The sequence below is a fragment of the Tigriopus californicus genome, chromosome 9, assembly GCF_007210705.1.
Source record: "Tigriopus californicus strain San Diego chromosome 9, Tcal_SD_v2.1, whole genome shotgun sequence".
NCBI classification, from domain to species: Eukaryota; Metazoa; Arthropoda; class Copepoda; order Harpacticoida; family Harpacticidae; genus Tigriopus; species Tigriopus californicus.
The window spans coordinates 8,985,518-9,005,561 of NC_081448.1; the positions used below are offsets into that span (position 1 = coordinate 8,985,518).

At 41.4% G+C, this 20,044-nt stretch overlaps 1 protein-coding gene across 3 annotated transcripts in view; it reads left to right on the forward strand.

The window, feature by feature from the left end:
• The window catches only part of LOC131886258 (uncharacterized), a 26,757-nt gene extending 7,439 nt beyond the window's left edge, over positions 1 to 19,318 (forward strand). The window contains exons 1-4 of one of the 3 annotated variants that reach the window (XM_059234532.1): positions 8,265 to 8,754; positions 13,548 to 13,711; positions 13,961 to 14,091; positions 17,266 to 19,318. In XM_059234532.1, the coding sequence (XP_059090515.1) occupies positions 8,628 to 8,754; positions 13,548 to 13,711; positions 13,961 to 14,091; positions 17,266 to 18,628 (1,785 nt within the window). In that variant the 5' untranslated portion in view covers positions 8,265 to 8,627 and the 3' untranslated portion in view covers positions 18,629 to 19,318. Of the gene's footprint in view, positions 1 to 8,264; positions 8,755 to 11,060; positions 11,753 to 13,547; positions 13,712 to 13,960; positions 14,092 to 17,265 lie in introns of those variants that run through there. The other 2 variants (XM_059234534.1, XM_059234531.1) reach the window with 2 other exon arrangements.
• Positions 19,319 to 20,044: the final 726 nt, after the last annotated feature.

Genomic DNA, 20,044 nt, shown 5'->3' on the forward strand with positions numbered 1-20,044 from the left:
AAGCGGAAAGTAAGGCCTCCGAGACATCAACCTCTTTTAAGTAAGCAAAGTTGTGGTCCATTAAGGCACGGGATGGGCATATTCATTTGGACACTCCTGTTCCAAAGTGTACAACTTTCATGGGCTAGATTTTGTCTAATTGATAATAATCTTCAGTGCGACTCTCGGTCACGCCAGCTTGTAACATGGAGAAAAAGTGTGTACATAAATATTATACACAAATATGGTTGGATAAAAGAATAAAATGGTAAGAATGATAAAATTGCAGACTAGAATGTGTTATCTCAGCAGTGCAAAGACAGGTGGGTGGAGTTAAATGATGAAAATATTTGTTATTGCAGCAGAGGGGGTGGGCCAGATTGAACAGATCCTTTGTCAGCTCCCGTCGCTGATGGCATTTGGTTGGGAGCCGGACAAAGGTTCGGGATCGCCATTATTCCAAAGGGATGTTGAGCCAAGGATAAAAGGGTGTTGTTAAGTCCTTGACCGTTTAATTTGTGTCTGGTCATCACCTCCGAAACGGTCTGGTTCCCAACACTGTTGGACATTAACCTTGCCAGCCCGATGGTGAGGAGCTCGGTTTCGCATCTGAAATGCGTCCAAGCATATTGGCATATTGGGACGCCCGGAGGTATAGTTTGACGAACTTGGTGAAGGTAGATGGCATCGGCAGATTTCATTTGAATGGGCGGAGTTGGAAAGCCAAAGGTGTACAGGCATAGAGGAAAATTGGGGTGATGTAGATCCTGAAGAGATCAACCATTGGAAGAGTAAGATTCTTGATTGGAAGTTCAATGCAAGTCTATCCGATCCTTGCCCTGGCTTTGATTGCTAATAATCCAAGATGATTAGTGAAAGAGAGTTGGGTGGACATATGAGTTAGGGCGGCTTTGCACTAGGATGGAAATCCAAGATTGAATCCGGTTTGAGGATTGAAGTAGGACTAGTACTTGGGCGAGTTTGGCAAAAGACTCCACTTCAGCAGGGGACTCTAGTCCTTCATTGAACTCAAGTCGAACAAAGAGATTCATACAACAAAAACTCGCCCCACCACTAGTCCTACTTCAATCCTCAAACCGGATTCAATCTCGGTTTTCCATCATAGTGTAAAGGCCCCCTTAAAGTGCTTGACGATTTCAATCGGTCTATTGTTGAAACGGAAGGAGGTGGGAGGCAGTCGACCTTAATGAAAAACCATTGCCTTCGTCTTGATGGTATTGACTTGAGGGCCGTTCTCTTGGCAATAATCGAGGAGCACAATGATGGCATTTTGCAATTCCACGGGTGAATCAGCCAAGAGAACCAGGTCGTTTGCGTATAAGAATAAATTGAGCCGGAAATTGGTTGATGGTGGGACCTTGGTGCGTGAGGGCTTTGGGTAGGTCGGATACATAAAGATTGAATAGTACTGTCGATAGTGGATCCCCCCCTGCGGAAGGGCAATGGAAAGTGAAGAACCAGGGGGATAGTTCCTCACCAGAACGAATGGAGCATCTGAGTCCCGCATAGATGTTGGTCAGCAGGACACAGATTGAACGCAGAACTCCCGACAGTGGGAGTTTGAGGAATAGCCGAGTTCGGTCCGCCCTATCGAATGCTTTTGAGAAATCCACAAGCATCCGTACACACTCCTATTATTACTGATGTTAGTATGCACAACTTCATAGAGGAGAGTAGCTGCCTTGGTGGTAGAGCGGCGTCTCCAGAAACCGAATTGGAACAAAGGAAGAAAATCCCTATCGTGGGGCAATCCGGAGAAGCGGGCTGACAGTAGGATGGACATCATCTTCAAAAAGGGGTTCTCTAGGGCAATGGTCCGATGATTGTCTTGAGTCTCCATGGGCCCCTTCTTATGGATGAGGATAGGTCTTCGGGGAGGGGTTAGGCTTGGGTCCGGAGAAGTGAAAGGAGAGAACCCAGATGTTGATGGGACTTTATTCTTGATCTTCTTGAAGGTCTCGTCCACCTAGGGTTCCGTAAAGGGTTACAAAAGAGCATAATGTGCTTCTGAGCAGTCCTGAACCTCCTCCACCACTGTCTCCGATGTTGATACAACAGTTGTTGACAGTGAAGGAAGAATTTGCTGTCAAATGCTTTGGTGGCAGGTTATATAATTTATTGAGATATAAATCATATTATCGATGTCACTGAATCAATTGCATTGAAAGCTTATAGCTTATTAATACATCATTGTCATCATCTACTTGTTTCAAAGATTCACATCTGTTGTGAAATGACGAAAGATTTCAATAATGTACTTGTAGTTCTTGATTACAGTGTTGGCAATCATGTTCTTCAGTTGATAATGCAGGTTTTTACAATTGAGTTTTAAAGCTGGTATAGGCCCCCTATTTATATCGATAATTACCGGAACCCAATCGAATCGGTAAATTCAATCAAGGATTTCGGGATAATCGTTCAAGACGATGGTAAATTTGAAGAGCATGTACAGTCAAAAGTGACCAAGGCTTTTCAGACTTGCGGCTGGATATATCGAACATTCAAGTCCAGAGATGTATTGACTATGAAAAACCTGTACAAATCAATAGTCCAGCCACATCTTGAATACGCTTCCCCAATCTGGGCCCCCATGACCGCTGGGGGGTTAAATAAGATTGAACGAGTACAGAAGAGTTTCACGAGATATATTGACGGGATGTCTAAATTAAGCTATTGAGAACGCCTCGGAATCATTGGAATTATATAGTATTCAGCGTAGTTATGAAAGTTACCTAATCCTTTCTGTGTTTAAATGTCTCCATTCCCTTTGTCCTAACCCGGGAATACGAAATAGCTTTAGTGAGAGACGAGGCATTTCATGTGAAATGCGCCATAAAATTTATCACTTGGTTAAAAAGATTATGAGGGGCTTAAAATCTTCTTTTGTCTTAAACCGGGCACCAGCTTTGGAAAACTTGCTGCCGTGCTCTCTTGGACGATTCTATGCATTAGATGACCCATTGTTAAGTTTTAAACGTGACTTAAATCGGTTTTTGTTAGCGATCCCAGACCAGCCTTACATTCAAGGGTGCCCTAGAGTGGCTATGTCAAACAGATTGCACGACCAGATATTTTATTTTGACGCACCATGACTTACAGGGAATTTCATTCCCTTGTATCGGCTGCAAACCCGACAATCATCGAGAAAAAAAAAGTCAAGGCAAGTTTAGGACTTTGATCTACATGTACAAATGGTAATTTTAGTTGTTCAATAGGAACAAAGTTATCACTAGTGTACACAAATGCCAGAAAAATTGAAGGCAGCAATATACATGTCGCATGGCCGAGTGGTGGTAAATGACTAGATGTTAAAAGTGCATTGATGAGGGTATATATCCAGAGAGATGAAACTATTGCGAGTAACGAGAGAGGGTGTAGAGTTAGTATGAGAGAGAACTATGGGTGACTAGAATGAGAATACAACAATACAGTACTGCCAGTGTGAGTAAATAATACGCCATCAACCAGAAAATTGTCCATTTTTTTAACAAATAGCTAAAATTATTACTTTTCTAGCGTGTCAGGGAGTTATTTTAAATCTTGCTCAAATGATAACTTGTAGCATAGAACGATTAAAGCAAGTTAGACGTATGCAAGTTAAGAACTTAAAGCACAGTGTTGAGCAGAAGTCGGCCTTCCTCGATTAGGCAGAAAAAGGAGTGTAACAAGGACAGTCACGTTTCATGTGATTCACATTTTTGCAAACAAAACACTTTCTGGTTTGGTCACAATCCACGGACTTCTAGAGATGTGGACTGTGAACCGAAGCAAAAATGTCTTATCTCCTAAACCGTTCACTTTATTCCAAATAAGCACTTCATACGACCACAAAATCTTATTGAATAGATGAACTTGGCCAAATTTAAGCCCAAAACGGCCTAGTGAACTCAGGAGATATCGCCAAAGTTACGTTGTAAACATTACATAAAATTCAAATTTTCGGCCTGCTCTTAGTCAGCTACATAAGCTTCTAGCAACATGACTTTGAAACAAGCCATTTTACACGCAGATACTATAAAAATGGCCTGCCTTCAATTGAAAAGATTCACGTTTCTTATTCTACTACTTTAATCTGAAAAGTGAGTCAGAGTTGCTATGACCAAGAGCCGACCGATTGGGTGGGAAGCATGTTCACAGTCCAAATTTCTAGAACTTCATGGCTGATCGTACCAACCGTTGAAAAGTCGGGAACTTCGGACTGACTTCATGAGGTGTCTCCACGCAAATAGCCCCAGCAGGGTATGCGATGGATTGGGTGAATTGCTCGCTTTCATTTCTTAACAGGGATAGCGAATCAGAAACACACCATTTGGAAAAATGGTTAGGGTATGATGAACTCTGTCGAACTCATACGTCACATCGAACGCCATATGCATGTAAAACCTTATGGGGGATCACTGATCACTGTGATCAGTGACTAAAACTTTAAACTAATTTACGGGTCTCATACCCTTAGCCACGAGCCACTGGAATATTTTGTCAATTTTCAAAGTTTATCATGATAATTATTGACCTTTGAGACTCAAACTTGGGAGAAGAAGGATTTCTGGTGAGTTTCCTAAATGCAACTGTGCTCTTTCAAAACTCACCTCCTTGAATTTCCATGTAACAAGTTACAAATTTCGAGTTTTACTGATCTTTAGGTGTTTGGCACTCAACACGGTAGAGATGGGGTTTCGAACCGGAAAATCAGCTATCTAGCTTGAAAACCTCTGGTAGAGCTCCCAATTCAAACGAAAAAGGACAAGATCAAGAACTAGTTTCAAAACAGCCCTGGTTCGGAGACCTAGAAAAGCATGGTCACACTTTGCCACTCATTTAAGCGGTTTTAGATTTGCTTGTGCGCCCTCTTTCGCTCGTGATGGAAGCCTAATCGAGGTCATTGAAGCTAAAAAGCTGACATTCCGGTTCGAAACACACCAATACTCAATAGAGTTTATTTGTACTCTACAATTCCTTTCAAGGGCGGCAACCCGTAAAACCAAAGGACGAAGAAGTGTGGCAAAGAAACTCAATCGGATGCTTTCATAGCAAAGTGTTCTTTCTTAAATGGAGATGAATTTAAGAGCCCATTAAAAGAAGAAAGAATTAATGGCTTCTAATCCGGAAGGCTTCCAGGCCTATTTCACGGAAATGGAATGCAAATTCATGACTTTTTCCGTCGAGAAAGTTAGAGGGCGCCACTTTCCAAGCAAAAGTGCACCCATCCTGGGAGAAAGCGCCAGAGCGGACTAGAATGAACTCTTGCGCCCAAGTCGATCACATTTTACTTTTTTTACACACGTTGCCTTGAATTTTGAAATTAAACGTATCAATTTTGTGGTAGTTAACGATGACAACGATCAGAAATCTCGTGAGTGTCTTTTCTCTGACTAGCCCTCTAGGTGTACCAATCTTTAAAGGGAAACGTAGATTGGATTACTTTCATACATTTTATTTTATCTGTTTTCCTTCGTAATATACCAATGGCAGTTCGCCGAAATGGTCCTCCATCGGATACAATCTCCGAATAATCAACCAGTACCTCGATCTGAGCGAAATATGTACAGAGGCTGGAATTATTTGAACCCCTAAATTCAGGAACAAGCATGATTGAGCCACTTTGATTTTGAGGCTAAATATCGAGAGCTGCAGCTTCATAACTACATGTTTTGATTTTGTGTCCAGATTGTGATTGGCACAATTGATGGGTCTCATATGGCTCGAGAAAATTCGTAGCTAATGGCCACTTTTTGGGTCTAAATTGGTTGCTCGTGAGCCATGAACAAAAATGAGCGAAAGAAAATGATCTGTAATTGGACGAAACTGCCCATCTGAAGTGTGGAACATTAGCAGCTCTCAATGAAGAAGCATTTTCTTTTGTGACAATTTGCTTAACGACGGCAACTATCGTATGTGCGTAGTGTACTGATGGTTGAGAAACCTAAGGCAGTTTTGCTCCTTGAGCTCAGCCTCGACTAAAGAACAAAAATCAGATTCTTTTGTGTCTAGCAATTGCTTTCGTTTCGATTCCTTCGTCATCATCATCGTCATCATCATCATCGGTGATTGCCCCGTCTTTGTCCTGGATTCTGGATCATGTTCGCGCTATTAAATTGAGCCATGGTCTCCTTACTAGATTCCTCAGGAACCACATTCAGTTCAAACTCAAATGCTTATACTCAAGATCCTCGGCTAAAAAAGCAAATCGCTAAATTTTGATTCCTCCAATCGTTGGACAGCAGGGTGCTAATTTCAAAGTGATGTTTTTGGAAAACAACTCCTTTTCCCCACTGCTCAAAACAATGATATCTCTGAGTTGGATCTGCATTCGACACATAAGATTCATATCGACACTTTTGACAAACAATTGAACTTCTTCGAAAATATCTCGCTTCAACTCAACTCGAAAGTACATAAAACACTTATAGAAAAAGACACCACCCTCTGACAGCCTTTCACCGCAATTAGAAGGCAGAGGTAACAATCGATGGGCTCCTTCAGAGTCCCCTTCACAGACCCTGCTTACGATATGTTTTCTATGAATTCCAAACACCCTCAATACAATATGCCAAGGATTTTTTTTTCCATTTAAGGACCACTGTCAGACAAAAGGAGACGTGTGTATTTGAGACGAGTATTTCGACCGCTTTCAAATATGTACATAGCGAGGGAATACGAGCTTCAACGTATTCCTTTGTCGCTTAAGTCTTGCATACATATAGCATTAAGGATCGACAATTTCAGAATCATAGAAAATGTCTTCTGAAGTAGAACGCCTCCGCGTTGACCCAATATTTTAGTGTTATACTAAGAAATATTCCGTCATTCGCAAATAGCCGTCATGGTTTGATGTAACGAACACAGATATAAAGAACCGATCATAATTTCCGGTGTTCGAACAATATTATTTGCAATTATGAGTAATGCCGAGCATAATGTTTTTATTAAAGGCGGCCAAAATATGCATTAAAATATCATTTTAACCATTAAATATGCATTAAAACTAGTCAAATTATGCCCTTCAATCTGCATTTAAACACAAAATAAGTAATACGAATTTAAAAAACGTTTAGTATGGAGAGGCAGGCATGTGCAGAATCACGTTGATGCTTAGCCTACTTTACCAAGATATTTTTGACCTTGGCAATAAGCTCATCAATGAGAGGGTACTTGTGCCGGACCATCTCGGCCATCCTATGCAGGGAGTTCTCCACTAATTTTTGAAGACAGTTCCACCCACTCTATTGCAATAACCAACACTTCCAACTTCGCCTCTACCCACTTGTTTTTGTAGTGTCTGTGACTTTCCTCTTAAACTTTTTCCAGGTGCACTGTACCACCAATTCAAGTCATCTAGTTATTACAAAAGTTCATTTATCATGTCCACTTTTCAATTGTTTGATTTGCCAAAATTCAATCGAATGAAGCGTTTAGACACCACGTTTCCCTACGTCCCATACTATTTCTCACACATATGGAGAACCATAATTTAGTTGCAGAAATGACATTAAAAGCTGAAGATGTCCAAACATGTCTTGAAGGCCATTTGCGGTTGCTGAGAGCTCGCCTTAGCAATCTTCATTTCGAAACTTTGCGTGGGGATAAAAATATGACTTGAACAGCTAATACTCCTTAGAACATATGGACACAGATAATGAAAGCCCGATTACTTACTTAAATACTGCAATAATTACCAGTCACGTGTCTCAGCCAACAGCCTCCCTTTAAATCTTGATTCGTTGGGTCCAATTCACCTCTCCGATCTGGAATTAACGGGTTCTCAATCATTTCTCGTTGCCTTCCGCCCCTGTCATATGTCCCGTTATTAGTCTTGTTTGCCGGTGTTCCATCTCTTTTTGCTCGAATCATTTCCTCAATTCCATCTCTTCTCTTCTTTGAAGGCAAATATATCTCCTGAAAAGGCCGGGAAGGATCGTCATCTGGTCCATTGAATGTCTTCGTCGTCAACGTTCCAGTTAGCTTAAGAGAGGGAACGACTCGCCACAGCTCCACGATTTTCGAGCCCATCGAGTCCTTGTCTGCATCTGTTCCGAGCCTTCAACCTTCATGGCTTATAAGCAGTAACAGTAGAAGGAGTACAAAGTAGCCGTGGTAGTAGTAGTTGTAGTACTACAGTACTGAAGCAGTTGGCGCAAGACTGACTGGTAATAGCTGAGAGCCTTTAGCAATGGCCTTTGGCTTGATTCGAGGGAACTCGAGAAGAGGGACGGAAGGAACAACGGAGGACGGACAAGTGTGGATGGTGCCATACTGGTTCTAACCTTAGTCGTGTCAGTTGTCGCCGTTTTCGTCTTGGTAGTACGGTGGAGGGACTACTAGTGAGTCATACCTCCTTGGACCGAGTGGATAAAGAGTGTAGAGGGTGGCTTGAAGATTCTCTCTCCAAAATCTTTCTTTAAAGCGGAGCGAGAGGACTTCGACCAATTGGTAACAGTTGATCATGAGAAACTGCCCAGGCAGTCCGCAATAGTTACTCATCGAGAAGAACGTGATTAGCCCGTCTTAACTTTCTCAACTTTGTGGACTGGTGTGCCACCGGGCCCCAAATTAGTATAATCATCGAGTGGTTGTTCACAGTGGAGACGTCAAAGTGGTTTTGCTCATCTTCGCTCAAGCAAACTGACATGGCATCCATGACGCTCGAAGGGGACGTTCGTAAATCTCTTTTGGATCGGACGGATGCCGAGAAGGTGTTCCGTCCTTGGTGGGACACAGTTGAGGACATGCTTCTGAATTGTCTTATTGCCCTGGGTAAATATGATTGCTATCGGTCTCTAAGCCAGTTAACCTGCCTTGGAATTAAAATTGTGCTCTTCAAGCAACAGTTGAAGATATCAGATAGTAATAGCTTCCTACACGTTAATAATGGTCTTTGTTAATACATGCTTGTTGTCGTCCGGTGCAAATGGGAAAGGTGTAATTGACTGAGGTAGTTGGGTATGTAGGAACATTATGCTCCATTTCCTGGGCAATTATATATGGAATGTCCCCGCAAAATGTCCCCACTACGGTCACGAAAGTGTGTGACATACTGAAGGCGACTAAATTTGGCTTGATGAGTAAAAACATTATTTAAATCAAACATACGTCCGATAGCTCTTGTCTGATATTGATGTCCTGACTTAAAGAGTGCGTTCGTTCCAGGCATGACAATAAATGTTAAGCTGAAAAGAGGTATGTCACAGATTCTGAATTAGCTCACATAGGCTGTAGTTTTTGACTGTGTGTCTTTCATTGTCCGACGGGTGGACCCCACTTCTATTGAAAAGGACCCTTCATTCTTTGGGCAAAACCTTTGTCGAAATTCAACCGGCCAGTGGAGCAAAGTGATTCGTTTTGTTCAAAATTCAAGGGCAAATATTTTGGCCCGTCAATTATTAGGCCCGGCGAGCAAAAGCAAACTTGCTAAAGAAAGTACCTAAAACTATTTGAAACGTTCAGGAGGGCCTCAAGGGTGATTTTGCATCTCACAAAAAATGGAATGCTGGAAGACGGACAGCTATACCTATAACAAGATTGTATGAAACATTCATACGGGAACTGGCACCATGTTTGCAACCATTTTATATTATTATGTCAATGACTTGCCTCCAAAAAATCAGGAGTGTTTTAATCTCACTGAAAAGCCCCATAATCGACCAGAATTCATGACAATGTATTCAAAAAATTGTATAACCAATTGCAGAAAGTCTGAAGTTGCGTTTTAATTTGCAGAAATAGGTAAAAACTGTGGACGACAAAAAATTGCAGATTAAAGAAATTGGCCAAAAATAAAAAAAACGTGGAATAATGATTTGCAAAATCTGCACCATGGGCAAATTTTGCACGATGAATGCGATTAAGAGAAAGAGAATGAACGTGAGAGTCTCAAAGTCCAAGGTGATAAAGTTTGACCCAAATTGAGAAAGTAGCTAATGATCAAAGTGGAAGATGAAGCTACCGTACATTCCACTTTTCAAAACCTACTCTTAGGAACGAACTTCTCGAAATATGGACTGCGAACGAGCTTCCCGCATAATCAGCCTGCTCTTGGTCATAGCGACTCGGGGCCACTTTTCGAATTAAAGTAATAAAATAAGAAACGTGAATCTTTTCAATTAAAGGCAGGCCATTTGTATATTATTTGCTTGTTTCAAAGTTATGTTACCAAAAGCTGATATAGCTGACCAAGAGAAAGCCGAAATTTTGAATTTTATCTAATGTTTAGAACGCAATTTTGAACATATCTCCACAGTTCCCAGAGCATAGTTTTGGGCTCAAATTTGGCCAAGTTCATCTGTTCAATAAGATCTTGTGGTCGTATAAAGTGTTTTATTAATTAAGTGGACAGCTTAGAAGAAACGAAATTTTAGCTTCTGTTTTCAGTCCAAATCTCTAGAAGTCCTTGTCTTAGATCATGTACAATGTACATCAAGCAGGAGGGAGTCAAATTTGAGATTGTTCGTTGACCAAAACGACTTCTCTGAACTATTGTAGGAATATTCTGTAAAAGAAGAGGAATCACACAATTACCAAGGCTGAGAATATGTGACTAGAGTGCCCTCAGTCCGAGTTTAAAAGACTCCGTTTTTTTAGGATCTCTCATGGCTTCCTATCGAAAGTACCCCATTGTTGAGTTTAATCCACGATGAGAGAGCATCGCTCAAAAGAACAACGATGTCGAGTAGGATGAAAAAGCAATATCGTTCAAGGATGGCAGGGACGATGTTGGATGGTCCGCACAGGTTTAATGGTCTTTGGCGACCCAGACCATCAATTAGCAGGAAGTGAATGGGCTTCAGGATTTGTCCGAAACATCAGTTTCAGTACGAACCATTATCTCCCTCCAGGGTTCGAAAAACGCTGGCACTTCCAATTCGGCCAAGCCCGTCAGTGTGAAAATCTCCAGGGCACTGTTAAGGCTGTCAGTGACAGAGAGCCTTGCTGAACGAGATTAGCTAGTCCTGTTCGCGGGGCATCCTGCTCCTGAATGTTCCCTCTGGGCATCAAAAGCCTATGATGGTTCTGTTATTCTTCACTTGATTTTATGTGGCTTTGCCTTTTTTCTCGTTCATTCGCCACTGTAGGAGATCAAGAGCGACCGAAGGCTTCGAGGCCCTCGCGCTAAAAGACCTTTCCCGATCCCATTTCTCGGTCGGTCGAGAAGAGAAATTCCCCGCGCTCCTGGCGAGAAGGGCTGTCTGGATCAGCTGGATCCGAAGAGGACCGTTAAAAGATCCAGAAAGTTACTGTTTGAACGGCCGGCGCTTTAATATCCTCCCATGGTTCATGTACCTGGGACAAGGTTTCAGTGTTATTCTGAAGTTTCCATGCTTGAAGAGCTCGTGCCATCGGTGGTGACTCGGAAGCTAATGTGCACAGTAGTGTCATTGCTAGTCTGTTGGGCAGGGTTGGAATGATTGTGAACCTTGATTCCACTGAAATTTTCTTTCAAAGAGTGAAGAGTATTAAACGAGATGATGACTGCATGTTAAATGCTGCATGAACTTTCCACCAAGTTGTGATTTTAATGTGTGCTTTTACAGCAGTGACTAAGTTTAGTTTTTTCAAGCATTTTGAAGGCCACGATGGCACTTTGACCTTAATGACAGCTCGTTCAATCGTTTTTAAGACAAAGTGTCTGAAAAAATGATGATGTTTGATCCCGGTTTACGCCAACAAATCTTGACCAGGCCGAAGGCCGAAATGTGCTTTCGGCCTTGGTGGGATACGGTAGAAGACACGGTGCTTGTCACAATGTTGGCCTTAGGTAAGTTGTGGTAGGTAAAATTTGAATAAATATGACGGACCCTAATGGCATTGTCAACATTTCTACATGGCATTATAATATGTTGCTGTTGTTGTTGTTGTTTAAGATCCCAAAAAGCAAATGTTCCCCTTGTTGCAAAAAATGAGCTCATTTCGTATTAGCTCTTTGTTCGTTTCTTCCCTTAGGATTGAGACTGAAAACTACTGTTTTGTTTTCTAAAGGCGGTTTCTTGGAAAGCACTTGGTGCAAATATTCGGAAATAGTTTGTCGGGATGTTTCAACGCCAAGTGGCTCTTTCCACTTTGTTAACACGAACCTTAGAAAAAATGAAAGTGGTTGAAAACAAATACAAACCACCCTGTTGCTGACTAGAGAATAAAAACGCCGCATTACAAGCATTTGATCAATATAATTTGCATAGTCCACTCAATACAACATATTCCATTGGGGTTCGCTTTTGAACTTTGCGTTTGTATTCAGGGTATATGGTCCCTTTTCGTTCCATGTTGTAATGTAGTCATGTAAGTAATGTAGATGACAATGGTCATCATTCCTTTGAAAAAATCGATAACGAATTTTCATCATGAATGAATTGAAGGTGCTATTCAACACAGTTCTGTTATGTGAATAACATGACAGCCCAGACAACCTTGAAAACGATAGCAAGAGAATTTATAGAAGTAATTGTCTGTGTGGCTGATCATGATCATGACAAAAGGTGAAGAAAAAAAAAACGTGCTTTGCCGCAAGGTGGCAAGCCCAAATCCTCAGAAATGATCGGGCTCATTTACGTTTCTTCCTGATCTGGACTTGTCTCATTCCATCCGGAAATTAATCTCCTTGATGTAGTGGACCTGAATACTTGGGCTTCTTCGTCTATGGATGTGACGGCCTTTCAATGGGCCACGACAAACCCGACTGGCAAACAAAAGACTCAATACGGAGGTCTCCGATTCCTCTGCCAAATACGTTCGTTCTTGGATTATATTGGATTGGATCGAAGCACGCGTTTGATCTTTTGATAACGATGCTCCTTTTGATTTTGAATTACTTCTGCATCATGTAACTTGCAATCCGATAAAATGGGTTTCGCTACAATTACCTTACAAAATGAATGAGCAGATTGTTCTGGTGTAAATGATCCGAAAACTGCCATCAAGATAGAGAACGGGGTAACAGAGGTTTCTTTACTTAGGTGAAAGGCAGAAATAATTGGAGCACCATTGGTAGGTCTTCCTGGAGCCATATGTTTTGAACCTCGCTTTAGAATACCGAAGAATACATACACGCAATACAAGAACGTTAGTGGTAAATAACAAGCAAGAATATCGAAGAAACTGATTCTGCCTAGCTACTCTCATGAACGAAAAGGGAACCAGAGTATTTCATGAATGGTCCCTTCGGCGTTAATATTGATTTCTTAAATTAAACGTGGACATTGAAGGCCAAGGGACATCTGGAGATTGTCAAGAGACGATTGATAACTACTGCAATATTACGTTTGAACATTAGCTTACAAAGATTAGATATTAATGTCAAAAAAATTTCAAGACCGACGACAAAACGCATCAAATAACCAAAACATTCCTATTCTTTGATCTTGGACAAATCCTTGCTGGAATTTGACCCTTTTTTCAAGAATTTAGCCCTTTAAATACCAACAATGTTATCAATAAACGAAATTGAGGGGAAATTGAGAGGTCTGAAATCTCATAGCAAGAAATGCAAAAAAAATCTTATGAATGGTGCGAATATACACGAGATTGAAGAATCTTCTTTTTTGCTTCCTTCTCAGGATTTCTGACCTTGCCTACGGCTTACGTCACAGGTAATCCCGTTGAATGTGTCCTCCATCCCAATCTGTGGAACAAGACATCCCTGTGGAGTAATCCGCTCGGGGTGGGACACTTGTACCAAGATGAATATGAGGAGGAGAGCATGGGATATCCCGTGGGAACGGTAAGGCATTTCACAGAGATTAGCCACGGGCTGGTTTTACTCTCAAGATTTCATTCACTCACAACTCACAATGACAATGAAGTACAAAGAGGGGAGGAGAGAGAGAGAAAGAGAGAGAGAGAGAAAGAGACAACCGCCATTTGGCCTTGTATCCATGACAAGGGCAAATTCAGGGTTGAAAGAAAAAGAAAAAGGCCCAAGATGGCACATAACATAGAGTTAACTAATCGGCTCGCTTCACATTTTCAGGTCCGAATCACTCATTGGTATGTCAAGCGCTACTGCACCGAAAAGTTCGTGTCTAAATTCGTGTTTTACTTCCCATATATCCTGCTGATTGTTCCATTAACCCTTGTTCTTGTGGATCGGATTTTCATCAAGTGAGTGACAGTGCTTTTTACGTCCCACATACTGTACATCACGTTTCGTGTTGCGACTAAGTGCGCACACCAAAAAAGACAAGTAGCCAAAAAAATCAATCTCGATTCGTTCTGATACTCATATTGTATTCTAGGTTTTTTAGTATAGTCTAGCTGCTTTTTACCAATATTTGCGACAAATCAAGATCGAAGAGCATCTTCGTTTTGAGCCCCTTTGATATCAAGGGACACGCACAAGGCACCTTTATATAGTATTGTGTGGTTAGATTAATCTACGAGGTCAAGAAGCATTGTAATCGTCAATAACTGAAAGAGAGTGCAAAAATTAGACATGCCTATCTTTTTCGTTTTGTTTAATTGCACATTCGGAAAAGTAAGCGATTGATGTTCTCATGTTTTCGATGTGCAAATTTGTGCACGGTTAATGAGCCCTTTGTTTTAAGACAGATGTTCAATCAAAGATCACCTTAGATGAATTGAAACTTGAAGTTCAAAGAAATCCTAAATCGAGCTTCTGTTCTGTAATATACGTCATGGGCGTCAGGACAAATTTCAAAGCTAAAAAGACGCAAATGAAGATTAATCTTTTCCATTATCAAAGCTACCAGAAACAAGGTCGCTCAACTACAATTTTCATTGGACTCAATATTTTCATGAAATGTCCAAATTACGCTTCGTTTCATGTCAATTTCATCAAAAATGTTTCTTGCCTTAATTGAACTGAGGCCAGTTTTTTAAAGCTCGTACCTTGGAGTTAGGGGCTTGGACGTTGACCGGTATGAAACTACATTGGCCAAAGAGTTGAGCAAATGCTCATTCTGCGTAAGGTCCAAGCCTTAACTCAGAGGTATCAGAGGTACGAGCGTTTAAAAATCTCACCTCTGTTTGCTTTTGTTTTGTTTTGTTTGTTACGAAGTCGGATGTCAGCTCCCTTGCTCGGCCTGCCATCTGATTTTGGGTGTCCCCAATTGAACGATATTCCTACTTTATTACTACCTCACCCTCGGGAATGATCCTAGGTTCGCTCGCTTCAGCTGTTAAAGCAGCAACTCATGCTGTAATCAAACACTAGAGAGAAGCTTGGACATGGCGAGCCTGGGATCGAACCAGGTTTCTCAACTTGGAGAGCAGATGCTCTGCCAATACGGAACCCCAACAAGCCTGCTTTACAAGAATAAGTGTCTAGCAAATTGCTTCAAATCAATGATCTTTACAAGAAATAATTCCTGCTTCATTTTAATATGTTGGTAACATCCCCCCAACTAAAGGACAAGTGAAATTAAACATTAAGTAAGGTCAGGTATTCTAACCGAGAATAAGAATCATTAGCCGAATTTTGGTCACTAATGGCTCAGCAATGACATATCGCAATATGGAGCTGGAAGTTGACGAAAGATGGTCGAGTTGTTCTACCTTGTACATTTGGAGTACAAATTTAGTGCCGAATAATGTTCCAGCGGCCTTACAAATTGGATCCATGAGGGAGATCCAATATCAATAAAGTTGCCACTTAACGACAAAAGTTGAGTAATGTTAGCTACCACAAGTTTTTATGTTGTCGACAGCCCTCCTGGCTTATTCAAGCTTAGCAAAAGTGACCTGTTTTTGTAAATCAGTATACGAATTCATATTAGCACGCTTGGGATAGAGTGGTCGCGTAAAGAATGATAGCTTATTTATGCACATTGTTCTTTGTACTCGTTGTAGCCTTTTTTATTCAACTTCATCCTTGCGTCAAGCACTACGGCATGACCGTGAAGTTCTTGCCCCTTAAGGCCTTGCTAACACTTCGATCATTATCCGATTTATTTCATTTTCTAAGATATGTAATCAGTCACATGTGGTCTTCTCGTTCCACAATATATCTAAATAAAGCGAAAAATAAAAGCCATTGAAGGCTGGAAGTGCTTGATGACAATCAATTTTCTTCAGGATTTTCTTAGTGTTTGAGAGAAGCAACCTGGTCAACTGCCTTAGTTTTGATTCTTAATTGTCTTTTTAAATCATGTTATTGAAATTGCAATTAAGGAAGTGCCAAGTCAGGCCTGTTTCTCTTGATATTGTTGAAATTTGGCTTTTCCCCATCGCTCGGGACTTGTTGCGGTGTTAAGTAACGTAATTTTTAGAATGTAGATTTCCAATGAGGATAAAATGTTCCTCCTTTTCCTTGTCAACTAGAAATTGGCAGACCTATGCCCATATGCTTCACCTAGGCCTGAAATTAAGGTGCAGTAATTGAGGAGACTTTTCGTCATCATTTAGCTACCAACCTTGACTTTACATTTAAGATCTGAAGGACAAAACGGCGTGCTTCTCGAGAGAGCAAGGACTTTACGGTCACAGTGTAACTAATAATTGATGGCAAGAAGAGCTGGTGTTCGGCTTGAATCTTTGAGGTAGAATCAGACAAATTTCGAATCCAATTTCGTCCGAGTGCTACCTCTTTTAAAGGTTTGTCTCGATCTGACAATGGATCATTTTCTTTTCTGATGGTTCATCATTAAGGGCGAAAAATAAAGCTTTCTTTTCGAATGTTATCTTTAGACAAGATAAGTCATGAAAACGTAAAAATAATATACAAAATGGGCGACAAGCTTTTCATTCGATTGCCAGCCAAAGTATTTTGGTGCTTTTATTGGGGAAAGTTGGTCAAATAGTTTTTTTTTGGTCAGAGAGATATTATTCTCTTCTTCCCTTCCCTTGAAACCTTGAAGTTTAGACTATCATTTGGATGTGTCTGAAATCGGGTTCTAGAAACAAATCATGTAAACCATTTTTAAAGTTTCAAACAACATGTATCACTATAAGACAATCTAAAGCTTTAGTCCGCAGATAAACCATAGGTATAGCTATAACATATTCTTACTAGCCAATACATACATGCATTCCTACGAGTACATGGCAAGGCATGGCCATGTATTACGTACTGTGGACTAGTCGACGTCCAGAATCCGTTGTTGCGTCAGTACGCAAGCGGAAGCAACCAATGGCTCCTCCTTTAATCGTTTCCTTTGGTCCATTAACTCGTAGATCTACTTTCATTCTGAGGCATACAGTACAATACACATATGCTCAATCCGTGCATTAGGACAAGCTCTATCCTTCTCCGGAACCGCAGTTTCTGACATACTCACTGAATCGGTTCCTTCATTGAATTTCAAATTTTTGTTGCAGGACTTTTGCCGCTGGGAACAAGATCAAGCAATTCTACGAACTTCTTGTCGAAGACTCACTACGTCGAGAGGACGTCGACTCATTATCCCGGGAGAACATGAAGAACCTTCACGAGATCATGCAGAGCTTCAGATTCTCGAACGTCTGCTATTGGAGCTACCTTTCGCGAACCTTCTTGGAAATTATTCTTTCCATTGCGTTGTTCCTCATTTACTTTTGTTGGGGGATGCCCAACTTGGAACGGGAAATTGAATGCGACGTTCATGGCTTGAGACACAGCTGCGTGTTGCCCAATCACCAATTCTACTTCTACATTCTGGCGGTGAGCTCCATTCTTCTGTGCGTGTACATTCTCTGCAATCTCTACAACCTGGTGTGGATCATTTGTCCCCAACTTGGCACGATGTATCGTATCATTCGCAAGTATCAGATCCACGTGGTGGCAGCAGACTCACAAAATGGGAACAATCTCTCGGACGTCAAGCGAAAGAGCGTCCGATCTCCGCCCAGGATCTCGCCTGACAATTTCTTGAATGTCTACTTCGATCGACGACACAAGGATCTGAAGTTGCTTTTGAACTTATTGGCAGAAACCAGCGGCTTACCGGAATCGTTTCGAATTCTCACCCTGTTCGATAAGAAGTTCCAGTCCTTGTGGAAACCGCAGAATCTCAGATTCGAGGAGTACGAGACAGTGGTTCCGAATCAGAAGATCAAATCCCATTCAATCATAGTTCGCTGGAATGACGCCCCCATCAGCCACTTCCTAGCCAACTATCAGTCGTCCCTTTCGTTCGAATACACCATCGACATTCACCCGGCGCCCGCAAATGAACTGGGTCTCAAATCCGTGCTCTACAAAAAGGGACCGCCTGGAACGAGAAGTCAGGCCAAAATCAGTCAAACCTGTCTGAGCAAGAGTCCCTCTCAACACCTTCACTACATGACCGCGTCTCACGCCTCCGTGTCTCACGCCTCCGAGCATCCGAACAACGTGGAGTCCTTCAACTTGTTGGAAACTGGAATGGACCCTGCCACTGGCCCAGCCAGAATTGTCACCGGCCTCTCAGGGTCCTCGAGCTTCAACGAGGCGGTCAAATCGTTTCGCTATGAAGTAACATTCGACAATATTGTCAGCGATGAGACTGAGTACACGGTCACAATATCGACCGAGCTCAATGGACGCACTGTCACACAGATGGTGGAAAAGTTTCCAATGGGATCCCCCGTTCCAACACATAGACCCGACGTTATGGCAAACACATCAGGATCGGACATCATTACAGACTCGATCCCCACGACAACTTTGAGTTCACAAATGGAGACATCCCAAGTGGATAAAACGCACTCTGCCACTCACTAGCGACGCCAAAAGCCAGTCTTCTCGAATGTTTGACGAACACCAACTACCAAACCAGGGTTGGGTTCCCCTCACTTCCTCAGTTCAAATCGGGGGTGCCAACCAAAGAACACGTGGTCGATGAAATAGCAATTTCCATGTTTCAACTTTTGATTTCAAATTTAATGAAGGGTAACGCAAAGATTTAAAATATCCGCTTGACATACCATGGTTCTAAAACTTCATCCTCATCATCCTCATCATCCGTCTCCCCTCTAACGAAATAATTGTATCACGGATGTTTCAAAGCTTGTGTGGCATTTAAAAGATCAAATCAAATACACTTATTTCAGTACTGTAGACTTACGTAAATTTTGATTATCCAAGGACACCACTTTAAGCCAATACGAAAGGTGAGAACATACAACCATAGAATATGGGCGACAACTCCAAAGATATTTTCCTTAGTGTTATTTTGCCAGACAAGTCACATTGTGAGGCTATTCCCAAGTGACAAAAGTAGCCATCGAAGAAATGGAAAAAAATCAAGAAAATGAAAATGGCACCAACCAAAGTTATCAAAACCATCTTATGCAATCACCTCAACAATTTATCAAAAATGTGAAACCAAGGAACTTCGTTAGAAAGGTTTGGCAATTTGGCTGAACAAACATGTCAACTGTGTTAAAGCTAGCAATAAAAAAATCATCAACATGTTATTGTCTTGGACCCAAAACTCGACTTGTAGTGAGAATCTTACAGAAAAGAAATCAAGGGATTGGGGGAAGATCGAGGGGAACGAAATATCCCGTTATAGCAGACATTCGATCTCGCCTTCAAGATTGCCAATGGAGCGTTCAGGCCCCCCACTAGGCTCCCAAATGTGTTCCACAATTCTTTGATCTGGTCCTTACTACATTGGGAACCATGCAGTACTTCACTGCACGGTATGAAGTTGTCGGAGCAATCAAAGTCTGTCCCTGCCGATATTGGAAGCAAACTCTTCGATGCAATAATGCCAATGAGAGAAGAAATTTGTGCAAAAAAATGCAACTAACTCCTGCCATTGGTACAAGGGGTGATTTGTGGGTCTCAAAAATGCCACAATCTGAGTTATGTGAAGCACGGTTATGTTGTAGAAGTAGTACACGCCGGGGTGGTTAGATGTCAATGCATGTGAGTTGTCAGAATCAGTCATACATATCCAAATTCCACTGTGTCTTTGTTCCATTTGTGATATGCGGATTTTCCTCCATGCGGTTATTGCTGAGAAACAGAAAGCTTCCCAAAGTTCCTCATTTACATTTGTCCTTCCTAGGAAAATTGAAGGGTAGTAAGCATTCAAAAGTTTCAAAAATCTATAAACTGTTGAATAATGAATCTAAAGGTCCTTGGTTAAATCTAGACTAGCCCTCTAGTTAATTCAAATGAGCAAGAATA